Genomic DNA, 16,406 nt, shown 5'->3' on the forward strand with positions numbered 1-16,406 from the left:
TCTTCCACTGCAGACAGGCCTTCTGGATGTTCTATGCTATAACTTGAACACCATGGAACCATGTTCTGTGTAAGATATTCTTGCTTCCCAGTCTCATTCTTTGCTTGGGGTACTGTTCTCTTTGCCTGCATTGTGCTTCCTCCCAACCTTCATATTTAACACAACCGTTATTCTAAGAACCAGCTAATACTTCATCTCTGATTCCATTACTCTAAATAGCAATTCCTTTCTAAAGCCCTTGCTTCTTTCTCTCTTACAAGTACACATTGCACATGTCTCTTCTAGCTACACAGGCAAGGACTATGTCTTTTTCGTATCTCTTTTGCTTCCTCACTCTCTGTACACGGTAAACAGACTCTGAGTTTAATTATGGGGTTAGTGAAAAGCTCTGTAGAAGACAAGCCCCCCCCCCCAACCCCGCAGCCCACAGATCCCAGAGAAGAAGGGTTCACGGTACCTACTCACTACCTGGTCATGGGTCTTCCCTTACCAATCAGTCTGGTTTAGGTGTTTCATGACTTCCAACTGATGGTGTACCTCAAGTGTGACAGTCCACTCTATGTAATTGACTTAATGCTTAGGACCTGTGCAATCTCCCACCATAGGGTCATGGTCGACCAGAAAGACTGGTTTATACTTTACGAGAAATGAGTCTTACTCATCTGAAATAATGGCACAGGACGACGTCTGGTTGGTGTCCTCCGGTGGAGTTTGCTGAGCATCCTTCTTCTTGCTGAGAAGAAAGCGATGGCGTGATTGGAAGGACCCCGTCCTCATAGACAGAGTATCTTGCTCCATGACATGGAGTTGGCTTGAAGACCTGAGTGTAGGTCTTCTTGAGACCCAACAGAGAGTGCACCTGCTAGCATGAAGGTTGACTGGTCTTGGCTTAGAACCCCTCTCTCTATCGATAAATGGGACCTCATAAAATTGCAAAGCTTCTGTAAGGCAAAAGACACTGTCAATAAGACAAAAAGGCCACCGACAGATTGGGAAATGATCTTTACCAATCTTAAATCAGATAGGGGACTAATATCCGATATATTTTAAGAACTCAAGAACATGGACTCCAGAAATTCAAATAACCCTATTAAAAAATGGGGTACAGAGCTAAACAAAGAATTCTCACTGAGGAATACTGAATGGCTGAGAAGCACCTGAAAAAAATGTTCAACATCCTTAATCATCAGAGAAATGCAAATCAAAACAACCCTGAGATTCCACCTCACACAAGTCAGAATCGCTAAGATCAAAAATTCAAGTGACAGCAGATGCTGGCGAGGATGTGGAGAAAGAGGAACACTCCTCCATTGCTGGTGAGATTGCAAGCTTGTACAACCACTCTAGAAATCAGTCTGATGGTTCCTCAGAAAATTGGACATAGTANTACCAGAAGATCCAGTAAAACCTCTCCTGGGCATATACCCAGAAGATGTTCCAACTTGTAATAAGGAAACATGCTCTACTATGTCCATAGTATCCTTATTTATATAGCCAGAAGCTGGAAAGAACCCAAATGTCCCTCAACAGAGGAATGGATACAGAAAATGTGGTATATTTACACAATGGAATACTACCCTGCAATTAAAAACAATGAATTTATGAAATTCTTAGGCAAATGGATGCATCTGGAGGATATCATCCTGAGTGAGGTAACCCAATCACAAAAGAACACACATGATATGCACTCACTGATAAGTGGATATTAGCCCAGAAACTTAGAATATCTAAGATATAATTTGCAATACACCTGAAACTCAAGAAGAAGGAAGACCAAAGTGTGGCTACTTCCTTCCTTCTTAGAAGGCGGAACAAAATACCCATGGAAGGAGTTATAGAGACAGTTTGGAGTTGAGATGGACCAACCAGAGACTGCCCCACCTGGGGATCCATCCCATAATCAGCCACCAAACCCAGACACTATTGCATATGCCAGAAAGATTTTGCTGACAGGATCCTGATACAGCTGCCTTGTGAGGCTATGCCAGTGCCTGGCAAATACAGAAGTGGATGCTCAAAGTCATCTTTTGGATGGAACACAGGGCCCCTAATGAAGGAGCTAGAGAAAGTACCCAAGGAGCTATAGGGGGCTGAAACCCTATAGGAGGAACAACAATATGAACTAACCAGTACCCCCAGAGCTCATGTCTCCAACTGCATATGTAGCAGAGGATGGCCTAGTCAGCCATCAATGGGAGGAGAGGCCCTTGGTCTTGCGAAGATCATATGCCCCAGTACAGGGGAATGCCAGGGCCAGGAAGCAGGAATGGGTTGGTTGGGGAGCAGGGTGGGGGGAGGGTATAGGGGGCCTTGGGGATAGCATTTGAAATATAAATGAAGAAAACATCTAATTAAAAAATGTGAAGAAAAAGAAAGAAAAAGAAAAAAAAAGAAAGAAAAAGAAAAAAGAAAAAAAGAACCCCTCTCTCCTCCTGAGAAGGATCCACTCACCCTGTGCTCCAACTGCCACTCTCTTAACTGTCACTTAGAACTTGGCTTCTCAGTTCTGCTCCCTGCCTGGCTGTTTGGATGGCTGCTGGCTCAGCAGGAGTCTGGAGAGCTTGAGGAGCAGGTGAAAGCCCCATTTGTGTTTCAGGAACAAACTAAATACAGTTCCTCAAGGAACGCTCCATGGCTTTTGGGGTTTGGTCGCTTTTGTCTTTGGTGGTTTGAAAAATGTCTGTTTCTGCTTCTGACTTGTAGGACAACGTAGATACCAACTTGGATATTTGAGCATCTTTCAGTGACCTTCAGCTTTGGGTGAAGATTCCTTTCCCAGAGGAGCTCCAGACATTGTCGTAGAGGGAAATATTTCTTTTATCGTCAAAATGTAAATATAATATTACTGAATTATTATTTGGGATAAATGGCCACTAAAATTTCATTCAAGTTAAGTGCATTCCCAACTGAGCTGAATCAGAATAATGATCAATCACATTTGTAGTATTTCTGTCCAGTCAGAGTGAGGGTGAATATTAATGTGATTTTTCTAAATATTATTCTTAAATTTTATTCTCAAAATTCAAAACTATAACATAGTAAAGTTTACATTGGTGCATATATATGTATGTGTGTGTATATGGTGTTTTTGTGTCTGTACCAAAATTAATTTATCTACTTCCCTGTGGATGGGTGATGGGCTGTCATAAACTTTTGGCAGTTATAAACAATAATATCAGTATATTTTATTATATTATATTTTATACTATATATATTATATTAATATCAGAGTATATCAGAATTTTTTTTACATATGCCTTTGACTTCATGTGTTTATGGAATAAATTACCCCAACTGTAGCTATGGCGTCTAAAGTGAGATTCTGGCCGATATCACTAAATTATCTCTCCATAATATAAAAAAACTGTATATTGAAATCAGCTGGTATCCCTCAAGTGTGACAATCCACTGTATATAATTGACTTAATGCTTAGGACCCATGACAGTTTTGAGATAACAAAAATATTTTAATTTTGTTTAAAATCAAGAGAAAATTATGAACATAATACTGGATAACATATAATGAATCCATCCTGGCTTATATCGATGTTTCCACCAATAAGAAGAAAAGATGATTTTAAATATATTTAAATTTGTAATTATTTAAATATATTTACTGTTTTGTGGAAGAAGGGGTGCAGTAGAAGAGACGTGGGCTCATGAAAGTGATAATATGCCTCCAGATTATCTATTTCTTCATAATCTAGAGGACCATAAGGATCATCCTTTTAATCGTTGGATGCCTTTCCTTACTGCCTTTCCTTACAGACCTTCGGTTGTTTGGTGAGGTGCTATCGTCAAGGCTTACTCACTATTTACATTTTTATGAATAGATTGTTTGTGTTCACTTCTTGTCTTTGTTGAGTTGCCAACATTTCCCTTTCTGCCAATATCTTATCAGATTTTTCTCCTATCAGATTTGTTGAAATTTTTTATAATCTAAAGTGTCCAATGTCTGGACTGTTCTGTACCTGCTATCTGTCACATACTTCTCTATTTCTTTTTTTAACGGTATCATTTTTATAAGTGTATCCACATATTCCTTGTATTTTCTAATATAGTGTGTATGTTTATTATTAGACTTGAAAATATTTTCAGTTCACTTGTGTATTAGTTGTATATCTATTTCTGTGACTAAAGACCATGACCAAGGCAACTTATAAAAGAAAGCGTTCAAGTGCCATTATAGTTCAGAAGGTTGGAGTCCACGCTGGCAAAGCAAAGGCATGGTTGCAGAAGGCTGGAGCTAAGAGCTCACATCTGGATTCACAGGAGGAGGCACGGAGAGAACACTGGGGATGGCAAGAGTCTGCTAAAGCTTCCAAGACCACTCCCAGCGACACACTCCCTCCAACCGTCTACAGCTCTCAAACACTAGCCAGACACCAGCGTATTCAAACATGAGCCTATGGGAACCACCACAACCTGCAACAGATCTTTGAATGACAAATAGGATAACATTTAAACTATTGTTTCCAAATGCATAACTAACTGTGGTAGCATCAGAGGGCTTAATTTGAAGTTTCCCCTCTATCAAATATTAAATTCTCATACATACATCACTCTGTTCCTGGACTCTTCCATCCCACTGATCCATTGCTATACTGGTATTATAGTTTTAATCATATAGCTCTATATTATATGTATATATGATACCCACATGTATGGATACATTTCATTTTATTTCTGCTAAAGTTAATCACTACTGCTTCTCTTACAGTCTTTCAAATTTGTTCATGGTTTTTCTCATGTATTTATGCTGATGAACTTTGGTACCTTCCAGAAATCACTACTGAATCTTGTAAATGTTGGAGACTAACTGGAGGAAAAGGATAATCTTTATTTAATGCCATCTGTTTCTCCAGGAACCTGACAGGGTTTTGTTTGTTTGTTTATTTTTGTTGTTTTTGTCTTTTGTTTTTGTTTGTTTGCTTGCTTGCTTTTGAATTTCCTGTTTGGCCAACAGTCTACCCTGGCTTTTCTATCTCAGTCTCCTTTTCTTGTTCCATCATGTCCCTTGTGAGACAAGAAACAGGCGGCAGTGGAGGGGGCTTGCTTGAAATCTCCCAACTTTGGCCAGGTGTGGTGGCACACATCTTCAATTCTACCCAGCACTCAGGGGGCAGAGGCAGAGGCAGAGGCAGGCACATGTCTAAATTCAATGCCACCACCCTGGTCAACAAATTAAGTTCCAGGTCAGCCAGGGCTACTTAGAGAAACCCTGTCCTGAAAAACAACAGTGACAGCGACAGCAGCAGCAACAACAACAATAACAACAACAACAAAAAGAAAGGAAGGAAGGAAGGAAGGAAGGAAGGAAGGAAGGAAGNAAGAAAGAAAGAAAGAAAGAAAGAAAGAAAGAAAGAAAGAAAGAAAGAAAGAAAGAAAGAAAGAAAGAAAAGAAAGTAAAGAAAAGAAAAGTTCACATTTGCCGTGAGATGATTGGGAGAGTTGACCTTTGTTCTCCAAGAGGTTTCTGGAGACAGGCATTTTGGTTGTCAAACCCAGCAGCCAAGCCCAACTTCCCCAGTCACCATTTCTGTCTGTTTTCACACCAGCTTCCTCTGTTCCTTCTCTACAGTGTAGGTAGAGGGGTCTTTCTAACCAGATCCCTGATTCCCTTGCTTGTAACACCCCCCCCCCCCGAGTGACTACCCACCGAATTAGTTTTCTATTGCTGCTGATACAATTCTGCACAGATGGAGTGCCATAAAGCCGAGCAAGCAGACAGTTGTACAGTTCTGCAGGTCAGAAGTCACACATCAGCTTCACAGGGCTAAAACCAAGGCTCCGAAAGGACCACGTTCTTTTTTTGGAGATTCCACTAGAAAATCTATATCTTGCCCAACTTCTCCAGATTGCCTACGTTTTAATTGTTCCAAGCTGCTTCTAGAGTCATCTTCATAACACCTGTATCATTTTGACTTCCATTTGCCTTTCTTATTCGGTGCCTCCTGCCTTCTTCTCTTTTAAGAGTGATCATAAAACCCCTTAGCTTTGAGATTGGATCGCATCTGGAGCCATCTTATCTCAATGGCTTCATGTCCACCTGCAGTGTTTCTTTTAATACGTATAGCAATGTTTCCAGGGTCCTAGGAGAGGGATGTATCACTGGGGGGGGGGGGGAATCTCTCTTCCTAACATCCTGATGTCATTGAGGGTAAAGGGTAGTTTCTTTAGGTTATTCCAGCCTCCCTGCCTCCCAAGTGACAAAGATCCCACAACTACATTGTTTAATGTCAGCACACCATCAGCTTCCATATCCTGGAATATGAGCATCTTTAATTTCTGGGGCCTGACTTCTATGCTTCCTCTGGACCTGGTTCAGGGAGACTGCTATTGGGGAGACCTTTCCCCCACCTCTTTATTTGACCAAGCCCTGTAACACTTCCAGCCTTGCCTCCCCTTTCCCTGAGAATGTCTGGAAACGTCTTCTACTCCCAGTGTTTTCCTCTAGGTGTCATGGAGGGCACTCACATCTTCCCATGTTCCTGGCTCGCTTAATATAAGCATATTGCCTTTAATATCATTACTCATCTGCTATATTGTCCCCCCCCCCCAGTGTCAGTCACTGGAATAGAGAAGTGGTGGAAGACTCTCCACAGGCTTTTTAACTCTCTGATGAATGAATTGAAAATTTCATTCCATAATAGGAGGGAAATTATTTTACTCTACAATAGTGGCTCTCAACCTTTCAAATGCTGCAGCTGTTGAATATATCTTTTTGTGTCTTTTTGTCTTTTTGGTTAACCCTTCAACCATGAGATTATTTTTTTTTCCTACTTCATGACTGTAATTTTTCTACTTTAATGAATCATAATGTAAAGATGTTTGGAGATCGAGGTTTGTCAAAGGGGTTGTGGCCCACATGTTGAGAACCACTGCTCTACACGGTCTGTCTTACAGGCATTTGCTTACTTGTTCAACAGGCATTTATTATGCATTGATATGATGCGGATCCACAGTCATCAAAAATAAGAAACAATCACTTGAAAGTTATAAGGATGGTAAGGTAGTGGGGGTGTGTGGCTATCAGGACATGAATGACAGGTTTTCTATTCCAGGAAAATAGACTTGGAGGTGAGTGAGCCAGTCAACTTTAGCGCTGGAGATCATCAACATCTGGTTCATACAGCAGCCATTAAAGGTAACACCGGCAGACTGGATCAGTCCTCCACAGCGTCATCTGGAGACAGGGCACAAGAAGCCATACAGTACTCATATCCAAGGAACAGAGATGGAGCAAATACCTATGCAGTACAAATTTCTGAGGATGTTACTCCCTCAAATGAGAATGTAAATCAAGCCATTCCCTTTGAAAACACGTCTATTCGTAATGGTAAGAGTGTATAATATTTGGGCTTGGAAAAGAGCAATGGTTTCTTTAAAAATTTCTGTGGTGTGTGCTGACAGAAGGGATGAATTCTTTTTCACTTGGCTTTCTTGCTCTTTCTTTATCATGAGATGTGTCAAAGGCTGCCATAATAGACCACCATGATGTTGTACAGGAGACTCAGAAATCCATAATACATATATGTCAATATCTGGATTTTTTAGGAAGTATGCATTAACTATTGATTATGAAATGTTCTCACATACAAAATGGTCACAAAATATTGGCCTAGGTTTTTAAACATAATAATTAAATGCCCTAGATATTTATTTTGGAATAGACAGGAATATACGTACTCATCAGGGAATGGCAGAAATCTTAAAAATTGTGACATAAATAAATGAGAACTTTTGTTCTCATGAAATGTAATACTTAGGGGCAGTAGCTAAGGGCAATGCTGTGGATCCCTGAACCTTTTGGGAAGGGATTAGAGATGTCCCCTTTAGGGCTAAGTGTTCCTAGCTTGCCCATTCTGCACACTGAGGAAGCTTCTCTGATGATGGCTGAGCAAGGCACTGATCCCTGATTATAGCAGAATGTCATTAGGAGGCATTTTCTTGCTACATTTTTTTTGCACCAGTAGTATTTGGTTTTAACCTGGGTCCTTGCGCTATCTAGTCTCTGGCTTTAAGGCATACAAGTTGTGTTGGGTATGGGCTCCACCTTGTGGAGTGGGAGGACCTAAAGTCAGGTCAGACATTGGTTGGTTGCTCCACCATGCTTTGCGCCACCATAGCACTAGAAAAATCTCTTTTGGTAGTGTGTAGAGCATTTTCCTGTACCAAAGATGCTAGCAAGTCGGGATGAAGATTCTATGTAGCTCGACTTCTCCATGTTCACGGAGCCATCTGGGTGCTGTCTTCAGCAAAGAGACTAGTCAGTTTGTGAGATCCACCTGCAATCTTAGCATCAGTTTGGGTTGTTTAGCATGGGTCTCCCATGAGACCCCCTTTGACCAGCGACCCAATAAGCTGTAATCCAATCCTGGTAACCCCCAGTGGCCACACCTATCAGGATCCCAGAAGACTTCCTACCAGGCAATACACAGCCATAACTCTCTCCTAAGAAAAAGAGAGGGCAACAGAAACCCAGAAATTAAAGAAACCCACTCACCAAAGACAAGACTAGCAATCAGTGCCTAAAATTACAATCTTCCTAAACCTGGCCGGATGCTTAGGTGCCAGCATAAAAACACAATAACAACCTCCACTAGAGTCCAAGAACCCATCCCACAATCCTCCCCCCATCTTTCCCCCCCTTCTCCTCTGAGCAGTTGGGGGGGGGGCTGGGTATTCCCCAACCCTGGCACTTCAAGTCTCTGCAAGGCTAGGCACTTCCTCTGCCCCCCTCACACCCCCAAGCCCAGACATGGCAGCTCAGCTAGAAGAACCTATCCCACATGCCTACCAGGCAACAAGAGCTTTTTAGGATAGCCTCCTCTCTAGTTGTTTGGGACCCATATGAAGACCAAGCTGCACACCTGTTATATTTGAGCAGGAAGGCCTAGGTCCAGCCTATGTATGTTTTTTGGTTGGTGGTTCAGTCTCTGGGAGCCACAAGGGTCCAGGTTAGTTGACCCTTTGGTCTCACTATGAAGTTCCTTCTCCCTCAAACCCTTCTTCCTTCTTCCTTCTTCCCCAAGCTCTATCCACTGTTTGGTTGTGTGTGTCTGTTTCTGTCTGAGTCAGTGGCTGGGTGGGGCCTCTCAGAGGACAGCCATATTAGACTCCAGTCTGCAAACATAACAGTATCATTAATAGTGTCAGGGATTGGTGCTTGCCCATGGGATGGGTCTCAAATTGGGTCAGTTATTGCTTGCCCATTCCCTCAGTCTCTGCTCCATCTCTCATGCCTGCATTTCTTGTAGACAGAATAAATTTGGGGTTGAAAGTTTTGTGGGTGGGGTGGTGTCCCTATTGCTTCACTGGGCTTCCTGTGTGGCTACGGGAGGTAGCTTCTCCAGGTTCCATATCTCCAATGCTTCTCACAGAGTTTTTGTTGTTGTTGTTGTTGTTATTGTTTTGGTTTGGTTTTTTTGTTTGTCTTGTTTTGTTTTGTTTTTTTGTTTCTTGAGACAGGATTTCTCTGTGTATCTCTGGCTGTCCTGGAACTCACTCTGTAGACCAGGCTGGCCTTGAACTCAGAAATCTGCCTGCCTCTGCCTCCCAAGTGCTGGGACAAAAGGCGTGCGCCACCACTGCCGGGCCTCAAAGAGTTTTTAAACAGCACATGTTAAAAAGTTCTCTAGAGTCGTTTCACTTTTGTTGTTCTATTTGCTGACTAAAACAGCAGCCACCTCTCCTGGCCTAGAATTACAGTGGGAGACTCCTTTCACTGGAAACAACATTTTCTTTTACCTTTGGATATTGAGTCACAAAGTAACATCTTGTCTCCACAGATTTCATTATGAAAGTGTTTGTCGTTCTGTCCGTTCAGCTGTTCATCACTGCAGCCATCATCAGCATCTTTGTTTTCTGGTGAGTCCATCTTCCTTACTGTCTAGAATTAATTAGAAGCTGTGTCGCTTTTGGGAATGGAACCAGCTTGCTTTAACGTGGAGCGTTTCCAACAGTGCGGTTTCTGTTCTTCATTGTTCGTAAGCAGTAGTCTTCCATGTGCAGGGTCTTCCAAAGCACCTTGTAGCTACCGTGCCAAGAGGTTCACAGAATTTACCTTCCTAAGTCAAGATTGGTTTTCTTCCTCTTACTCCTGGGCAAAAGTTTTCGTTTTAATTTTCTCTGAGCTGCCTTCTCAGATATAACTTGAATAAACAGGTGAGATCATGGAGACATTGAAGGCTGGAACACTGTTAAATTCTCTAATTATTGAGAGACTTTCACCAGTCACTATGCTCATCCCATTGAAAGTGCTATTAGATTGATTCCTTTTAGCTTATGCGTTTATCAGTCTCAATGTTTTATTTATTTTGTTTGGTTAGGTTTGGTGTTTTTGATTGTTTGTTTATTTTGGTTTTTTGGGTGAGATCTCACCATGTAGCTCTGGTTATCCTGGCTGTCTCTGGCTGTGCCTCACTATGTAGATCAGGCTGGCCTTAAGCCTAGAGACATCCACCCACCTCTACCTCTGTGGGGATTAAAGGAATGTGCCACCATATCTGGATCTCAGTATTTTTAAAAACTAAGGTCTTCACCAGGAGCCTTCTTTTAAATTTGATGTGTAATTTAAAAAATAACACTTGCAATGTATCTCTTTTTCCTTTTTGCTGGGGATTTAAACCCAGGCCTCATTCACACGAGCGGAGCAGATGCTCTCACAGGGAACTTCACTAGCAGCCCATTTTTCCATTAAAAAGACTTCAACACTTCCTTTCCATTTTCTCTCTCTTGAACATTTAGTTTGCCCACGCCTCCCATGATACTGTTACGCTTCTATTCCAGTTAGCAAAGTTTACTATCTTCTGTAAACTTTCTTTTCAAAACTAGCGAACCTGTAAGAAAGTGGATCATCGCCAGGCCCTGGTTCCTGTATGCACTCCTGTAAGTATCATTAATGATTCTATTAACTATTGACCAGGATTATTTCATCACTATTGAAAATGTGGTAAATTGTAACACTCTGACTGGGTGTGGTGGCGTATGCCTGTGAGCCCAATACTTAGGAGGCAAAGACTGGGTACTTAGGAATTCAAGGCCAGCTTTGACTGCATAAGACCCTGTTTCAAAATAACACAAACTAACAACAACAACAAAACAAAACAACAAAACATACAAAATCACCCATAGTTAAGCCTAATACCCTTATATTTTATTTCTTTTTTAAGATTTGTTTTGTTTTATGTGTTACGAGTATATCTGTGCACCACATATATACTTCATATATATGTCCCACGGGCTGAAGAGACATCAGACATCAGATCTCCCTAGAGCCTGGGTAACCAAGCAGAAGCAAACCCCGATCCTCTGGGAGCGTAGCCGGCGATCTTAACCTTCCAGCCATCTCCCCAGCCTCCTTCTCTGTTTTTCTTTATGTGTGTCTGTATGTGCACCGTGTTACACAGGCTTCCACAGAGGGTGGGTGGCAGAGAATTTTGCATCTCCTAGAACTGGAGTCACAGGTGTTTGCAAGCTGCCATGTGAGTGCTGGGAACGAAACCCGGGTCTTCTGCCAGACTGGCCAGTGCACTAAATCTCTGATCTATCTCTTCAGTCCCTGTGCAAAATTCTTTAAACAACACAATTAAAGATGGAAAGCAAGTTAATTGGAGCCAGAAGTCAGGGCCAACTGTGTGGAGGGGGGTTACCACGGGGGAGTCATGCCAGGCAGATCTTTGTGATATGTTATGGAAAGATGGTCCTGAATGTTAATTGAGGTGGTTACATGTATCTACACATAGACTTATGTCACATCCCCATTTTAAATAACAACAACAACAACAACAACAACAACAACAACAACAACAACACAGGTTCAAATTATACCTGTCCTATTACTGGTTTTGAAATTGTGCTATAAATATATAAATCAAAATCATTGGTAAAAATTTCATATAGCTTTTATTGAACTTCTCTGTCCTTTTACAATTTCTCATAAATCTATATTTTTAACAAAAAAAAATTTAAAAAAGTAGCTATCTACCTGTGGATGGGAACGTTAAAAAGCTGATTTGGAAGGCCTAAAGGAGAGGTAAGTCAGAGGTAGCATTTGGTTTGCTCTATATATCAGATATGGGCCTGTGATATATGCTTGCTTGTGTGTCCCTGTGCCTGTCCGTCCGCGCACACGACTTGCCCATTTGAGTACCGAAGCAGTAACTGGCGGTTTCCCACCCGCAGCCCAGCAGTTATGATTGTGATCCTTATACTGGCTTGCTGCAGAGATATCCGGCGCCAAGTGCCCGCAAACTACATTCTCCTGGCGTTCTTTGTAAGTAGTTCTCCTTGAGAGGTGCTTTAGCCTTCCTCTGACGCTTTTGTCTTCTTGCTTCATCGCTATCTTCACTGTGGGAACCCGTGAAGACAGGCACTTGTACAGACGCAGCGACTCACACGGACACAGAGACAGCAACACACAGGGACACACACGCAGGCACACAGAGAGACCGCATCCTCACCCCCTGCGGTCTTGGGTTCCCCTCAGACCCCTCTTTGCTACTTGAAGCCATACAGGAATCCACCTGCAAGTCAGAGCTATGTCTACAGTTAGCCTGGGGGCTATGAGTCAGTCCTCTGTCAGGAAAAACAAACACGTTTCTCATTAAAGACCGCCTTCCACTTCCAACTCACAAACCTATGAAAAAGAAATTTAATTTTCTTCATTTTTTTTAAGATGTGTTTTACTGCAAGTCCCTCATGGAAGTAGAAGTCATTGTGAGCCTATGTCTCCCGCCAGTTCTACAACGTTCTTCTTGGTACAGGGGTCTTCCCCACTGCCAGAGCTGGGGCTGTGGTACAATCCCTTAACTACCCACATGTCCTCACAACCTGGTTCCAACATCAGGGCTCATCTGTCCGCACTTCTCTGTCATCAAAGCTCTGCTAGCCACCTGTGCGGTTACCTTTCTAACAGCCAATTCTTTTGTTTCCTCTTCACAGGGACCCCAGAAACAAATAGCCCTAAACCTGAATACACTCAGGATCTGAGACTTCATGCTCATGAACCTGGGCTCAATACCCCAGAGAGCTGGGAGCTTATCACGAGAGACTTAGCAGTTCCTAAGAGTCACCCTCCAACTCTCAGGGGGAACCCCTTAACTCCCAAAGGTTTGGTGTGTCCTCAGCTGGATGGTAGCAATTGCCCAGGGTGTGCTGATGCTCCCGGGTTAGCCTAGCACCGGCCCTCTGTGGCTAAGGATGGTGTCTACCTTTGAGTTTGTGTTTCCTTCATGTAATGCTGACCATCCTTTCCTGCAATGACTGACTCACTAGAGCTGGTTCCAAATTATACTGGAGGTAGCTCACACCGATAACTGCAATACGGGAAGATAAATACATTGACGGGGAAATCAAATGGAAGGAGAAATAAAGCAGAGGCAAACAGTCATTAGATTAGTGTGCAAAATTCTGAGCCCCATGCCCTCTCTTGGCTGTAGTGGGTCCCCGGCTGGTTGCCCAGGCAAGCTAGAGAGATGCCACAGTTTGTGTGCTGCACCATGGATTGTGCCCTTAAGATATTGTCTTAATTCTTTCCTGGCTCAGTTTCTTCCTATTTCTCCAGCTCCAGGAGACAGCTTGGAAGCAGAAGTGGTAGGGAGGGGGCAGAGGGAAAGAACTATTCTCTCACTAGGTAGCCTTGGCTGATCTAGACTGGCTGTGTAGATCAAGGCTGCCTCAGACTCCCAGAGATCCACCTGCCTCTGCCTCCTGACGACTGGGATTAAAGGTGTGTACCACTACCACCTGACCGTACTTGAATGTTCTCTCTCTCTTTTTAAAATCTGTATTCATCTCTTTTATGTTACTCACTCTTGCCACAAACAGCTTTTGTCCCCTAGAACCTGTGGCTCCCAACATCCCTGTTCTGAGCATGCTTGGTTTCCTACAGTGACTCCCTGCCTGGAGCTGTTCTTCCTCTCCCTTCCCAGGCCCGCCTGTCTTCTGTCTCAGTGTCTGTCTCCCTACCTCTCTGTCTGTCTCCTTGTCTCTCTGTCTGTCTGTCTGTCTGTCTGTCTGTCTGTCTGTCTGTCTGTCTGTCTGTCTGTCTCTGATGATGCTGGAGAAGTAAGTAGAAGGCACTAGGGAAAAGTGAAAAACAGGAGGAAGGTTGGAACCCAACACATTATTGAAGTACTGTTTGCCCAAAGACTAAATCTTGCCCGCTGGTGGATATAAGGGCTGTTTTCATAGGTACATCAACAAACAGCTTGAGGCAATGAAGTCCCAGTCCAGGTCTGGGAAATCTAGAAAAGTGGATTTGGACATTTGGAGCCCAGTTCTTTTCCAGCCTATGATAGATTGAGAAAGTCCAAAGCCACTCTGTTGTCAGCAGTTTGGTTAGGCTCCGCCGTCCTTTTCGATCTCTCATGAGACTAGAGGACTTCTCCGGTTCTCCCCGAGGACCACCAAACTCCCCAGTGTCCTGTGGGCCAACAAACCTCTTCAATCCCACCCACGGCAGCTTGCTGGTTGTGGTCCTGAGCCTGGCTGTGAGTCTGAAAGTTACTTAGTCTGACCCCAGGCTCCCTTGCCTGATGGATCTGGGTTCCCACCTCTCCCCCACATTGCCCACAGCCTGGTTCCATGTGCGTGGAGGGAATCCTTCAGGGCACTGGTCCCGTGCTGTCACCTCTGCTCAGAACTGCCCTGAAGTCCCCTGTCCTGGCACTGAGGTCTCAGTTCTCATTCCAGGTCTGAGGCCTGAAGAAGCAGTTTATGTTTAGCAGGAACCACCGATAGTGACATTATCCAAAGGCACGGGCGAAACATTCACGGAAACATCCTATGCTGTCCCGATGAAGTGTGCAGAAGCGTGTGGACAGTCCCATTTGGCTAATGAGGATGTGGTCCACGAATGGACCGTCTACCTCGGTTTCTTCATCCACAATCAGTACATAGGTTATGCACCACATGCATGAAAGTTGCCGCAGTGTTCTCACAAGCACTTTCTTTTCTTCCGTCAGTTCTAGGGGGAGAGTGTGACAGTGAGGTGACAGTGAATGGTTAGTGGACCAGTCGTCTCCCATGAGCACCCTGGAGCTGTGCTCCTCCCAGGGTTGTCCTCACACCCCTGCTTGCTCCCTAGATACTGCCCAAATGCCCACAGGGCTGGCACCCTCTCCTGAAGCCTAGGACACGGCTTCACGCTTTGCTTGGAGAAGCAGGCTGCCGACTGACTGTGAATTTTGTTTTTAGACAATCCTGGAAGGCCTGCTGCTAGGAAGCATGTCAGTGTAAGTCTTTGATATGTCTTTATGTTTCTTTTACCTCGCCTTTCTTTGAACGAGTCTGAACAGTAACCCCGGTCTCTGGTTCCAGCTTCTACAGAGCAGAGGAGATACTATGGGCCACAGGAGCCACCACTGTAGTGACACTAGTGCTCACTTTGTTTGCACTACAAACAAAAGTACGTATCATTGAAACACGTCTCTATGGTGTGGGAGTTGCTGGCCACGTCCTGTGTCCCTCCTGACTCATTCAGAGAAGAGAGGCCCTCATTGCCATGGGTTCCTCCCGACTGGTTCCTCTTGGGCTAATCACATCCCCTACCAAAATCCAGCCCCAGCTTCTTGTAACACAGACCAGCTTACCACAGCCAAACTTTGAGGCTTCCTGTGTCCTTATACCTTGGTCACGGCTGCTCGCCTAGTTCCTTTCAGCCACTTCCGGAAGGGGTTCCTTTACAAACCAACAACCCTCCTGAAGCTAAGCCATTGAGTGTGCCCTGTGGTCCCTGCTGGGCCCCTGGTTCAAACTGACAGCTTATCTTCACAGTCCACCAGGGCTCAGAAGCACCACCAACCCCCAGTGTAACTCACAACTGTTCTTTTATGTTGGTGGAGTTGACCCAGGGCCTTGTGAATCCCAACCAGTGACTCTACAAAACCACACCCCAACCAATGACCTTTGTTTTTAAACCATGATGTTGGAGGAGTCTTACCAGCTTTAGGACACTGCTGGGGATTTAGCCGGCCCTTTCCAGTGGCTCTTTCTTTTATGGTCACCTTGCTTTAGGAAGTGATGGGCTTGCCTTAGTTTAATAACTAAAGAGGAGTATTTGCTCAATTGTTTGGCACACCTCATAAGGACAACTTTATACCAAGCAGAATTTTAGCCTTTGTTAGTGGAAAAGGTAAAAAAGGAAGGTCCAGAGAGGCAGAGGGATCTGTTAAAAGATTTAGTCAAGTTCTATCAAAAGTAGTGGTTCAGGGACTGGGGAGGTACTCAGTCAGAAAGTGATCTCCAGCATCCATGTAAAGACCGTGGTGTGGTGGCATGAGTTTGTGATCACCGCTCTGAGAAGGTAGAGACTGGATCCCTGGTGTCTCTGAGAAGGTAGGGACTGGATCCCTGGTGTCTCTGAGAAGGTAGGGACTGGATCCCTGGTGTCTCTGAGAAGG

At 43.8% G+C, this 16,406-nt stretch overlaps 1 protein-coding gene across 2 annotated transcripts in view; it reads left to right on the forward strand.

Moving 5' to 3' along the window:
* Positions 1 to 2,307: 2,307 nt before the first annotated feature.
* Positions 2,308 to 16,406, forward strand: part of LOC110317133 (protein lifeguard 2) — a 21,830-nt gene continuing 7,731 nt past the window's right edge. Inside the window, exons 1-8 of one of the 2 annotated variants that reach the window (XM_021191526.1) lie at positions 2,308 to 2,572; positions 2,704 to 2,830; positions 7,065 to 7,339; positions 9,792 to 9,870; positions 10,837 to 10,890; positions 12,187 to 12,277; positions 15,202 to 15,239; positions 15,325 to 15,412. In XM_021191526.1, the coding sequence (XP_021047185.1) occupies positions 2,829 to 2,830; positions 7,065 to 7,339; positions 9,792 to 9,870; positions 10,837 to 10,890; positions 12,187 to 12,277; positions 15,202 to 15,239; positions 15,325 to 15,412 (627 nt within the window). In that variant the 5' untranslated portion in view covers positions 2,308 to 2,572; positions 2,704 to 2,828. The remainder of the gene's footprint in view (positions 2,573 to 2,703; positions 2,831 to 7,064; positions 7,340 to 9,791; positions 9,871 to 10,836; positions 10,891 to 12,186; positions 12,278 to 15,201; positions 15,240 to 15,324; positions 15,413 to 16,406) is intronic. The other variant, XM_021191527.1, reaches the window with a different exon arrangement.

Source organism: Mus pahari, chromosome 2 (genome assembly GCF_900095145.1).
Source record: "Mus pahari chromosome 2, PAHARI_EIJ_v1.1, whole genome shotgun sequence".
In the NCBI taxonomy this organism is placed as follows: Eukaryota; Metazoa; Chordata; class Mammalia; order Rodentia; family Muridae; genus Mus; species Mus pahari.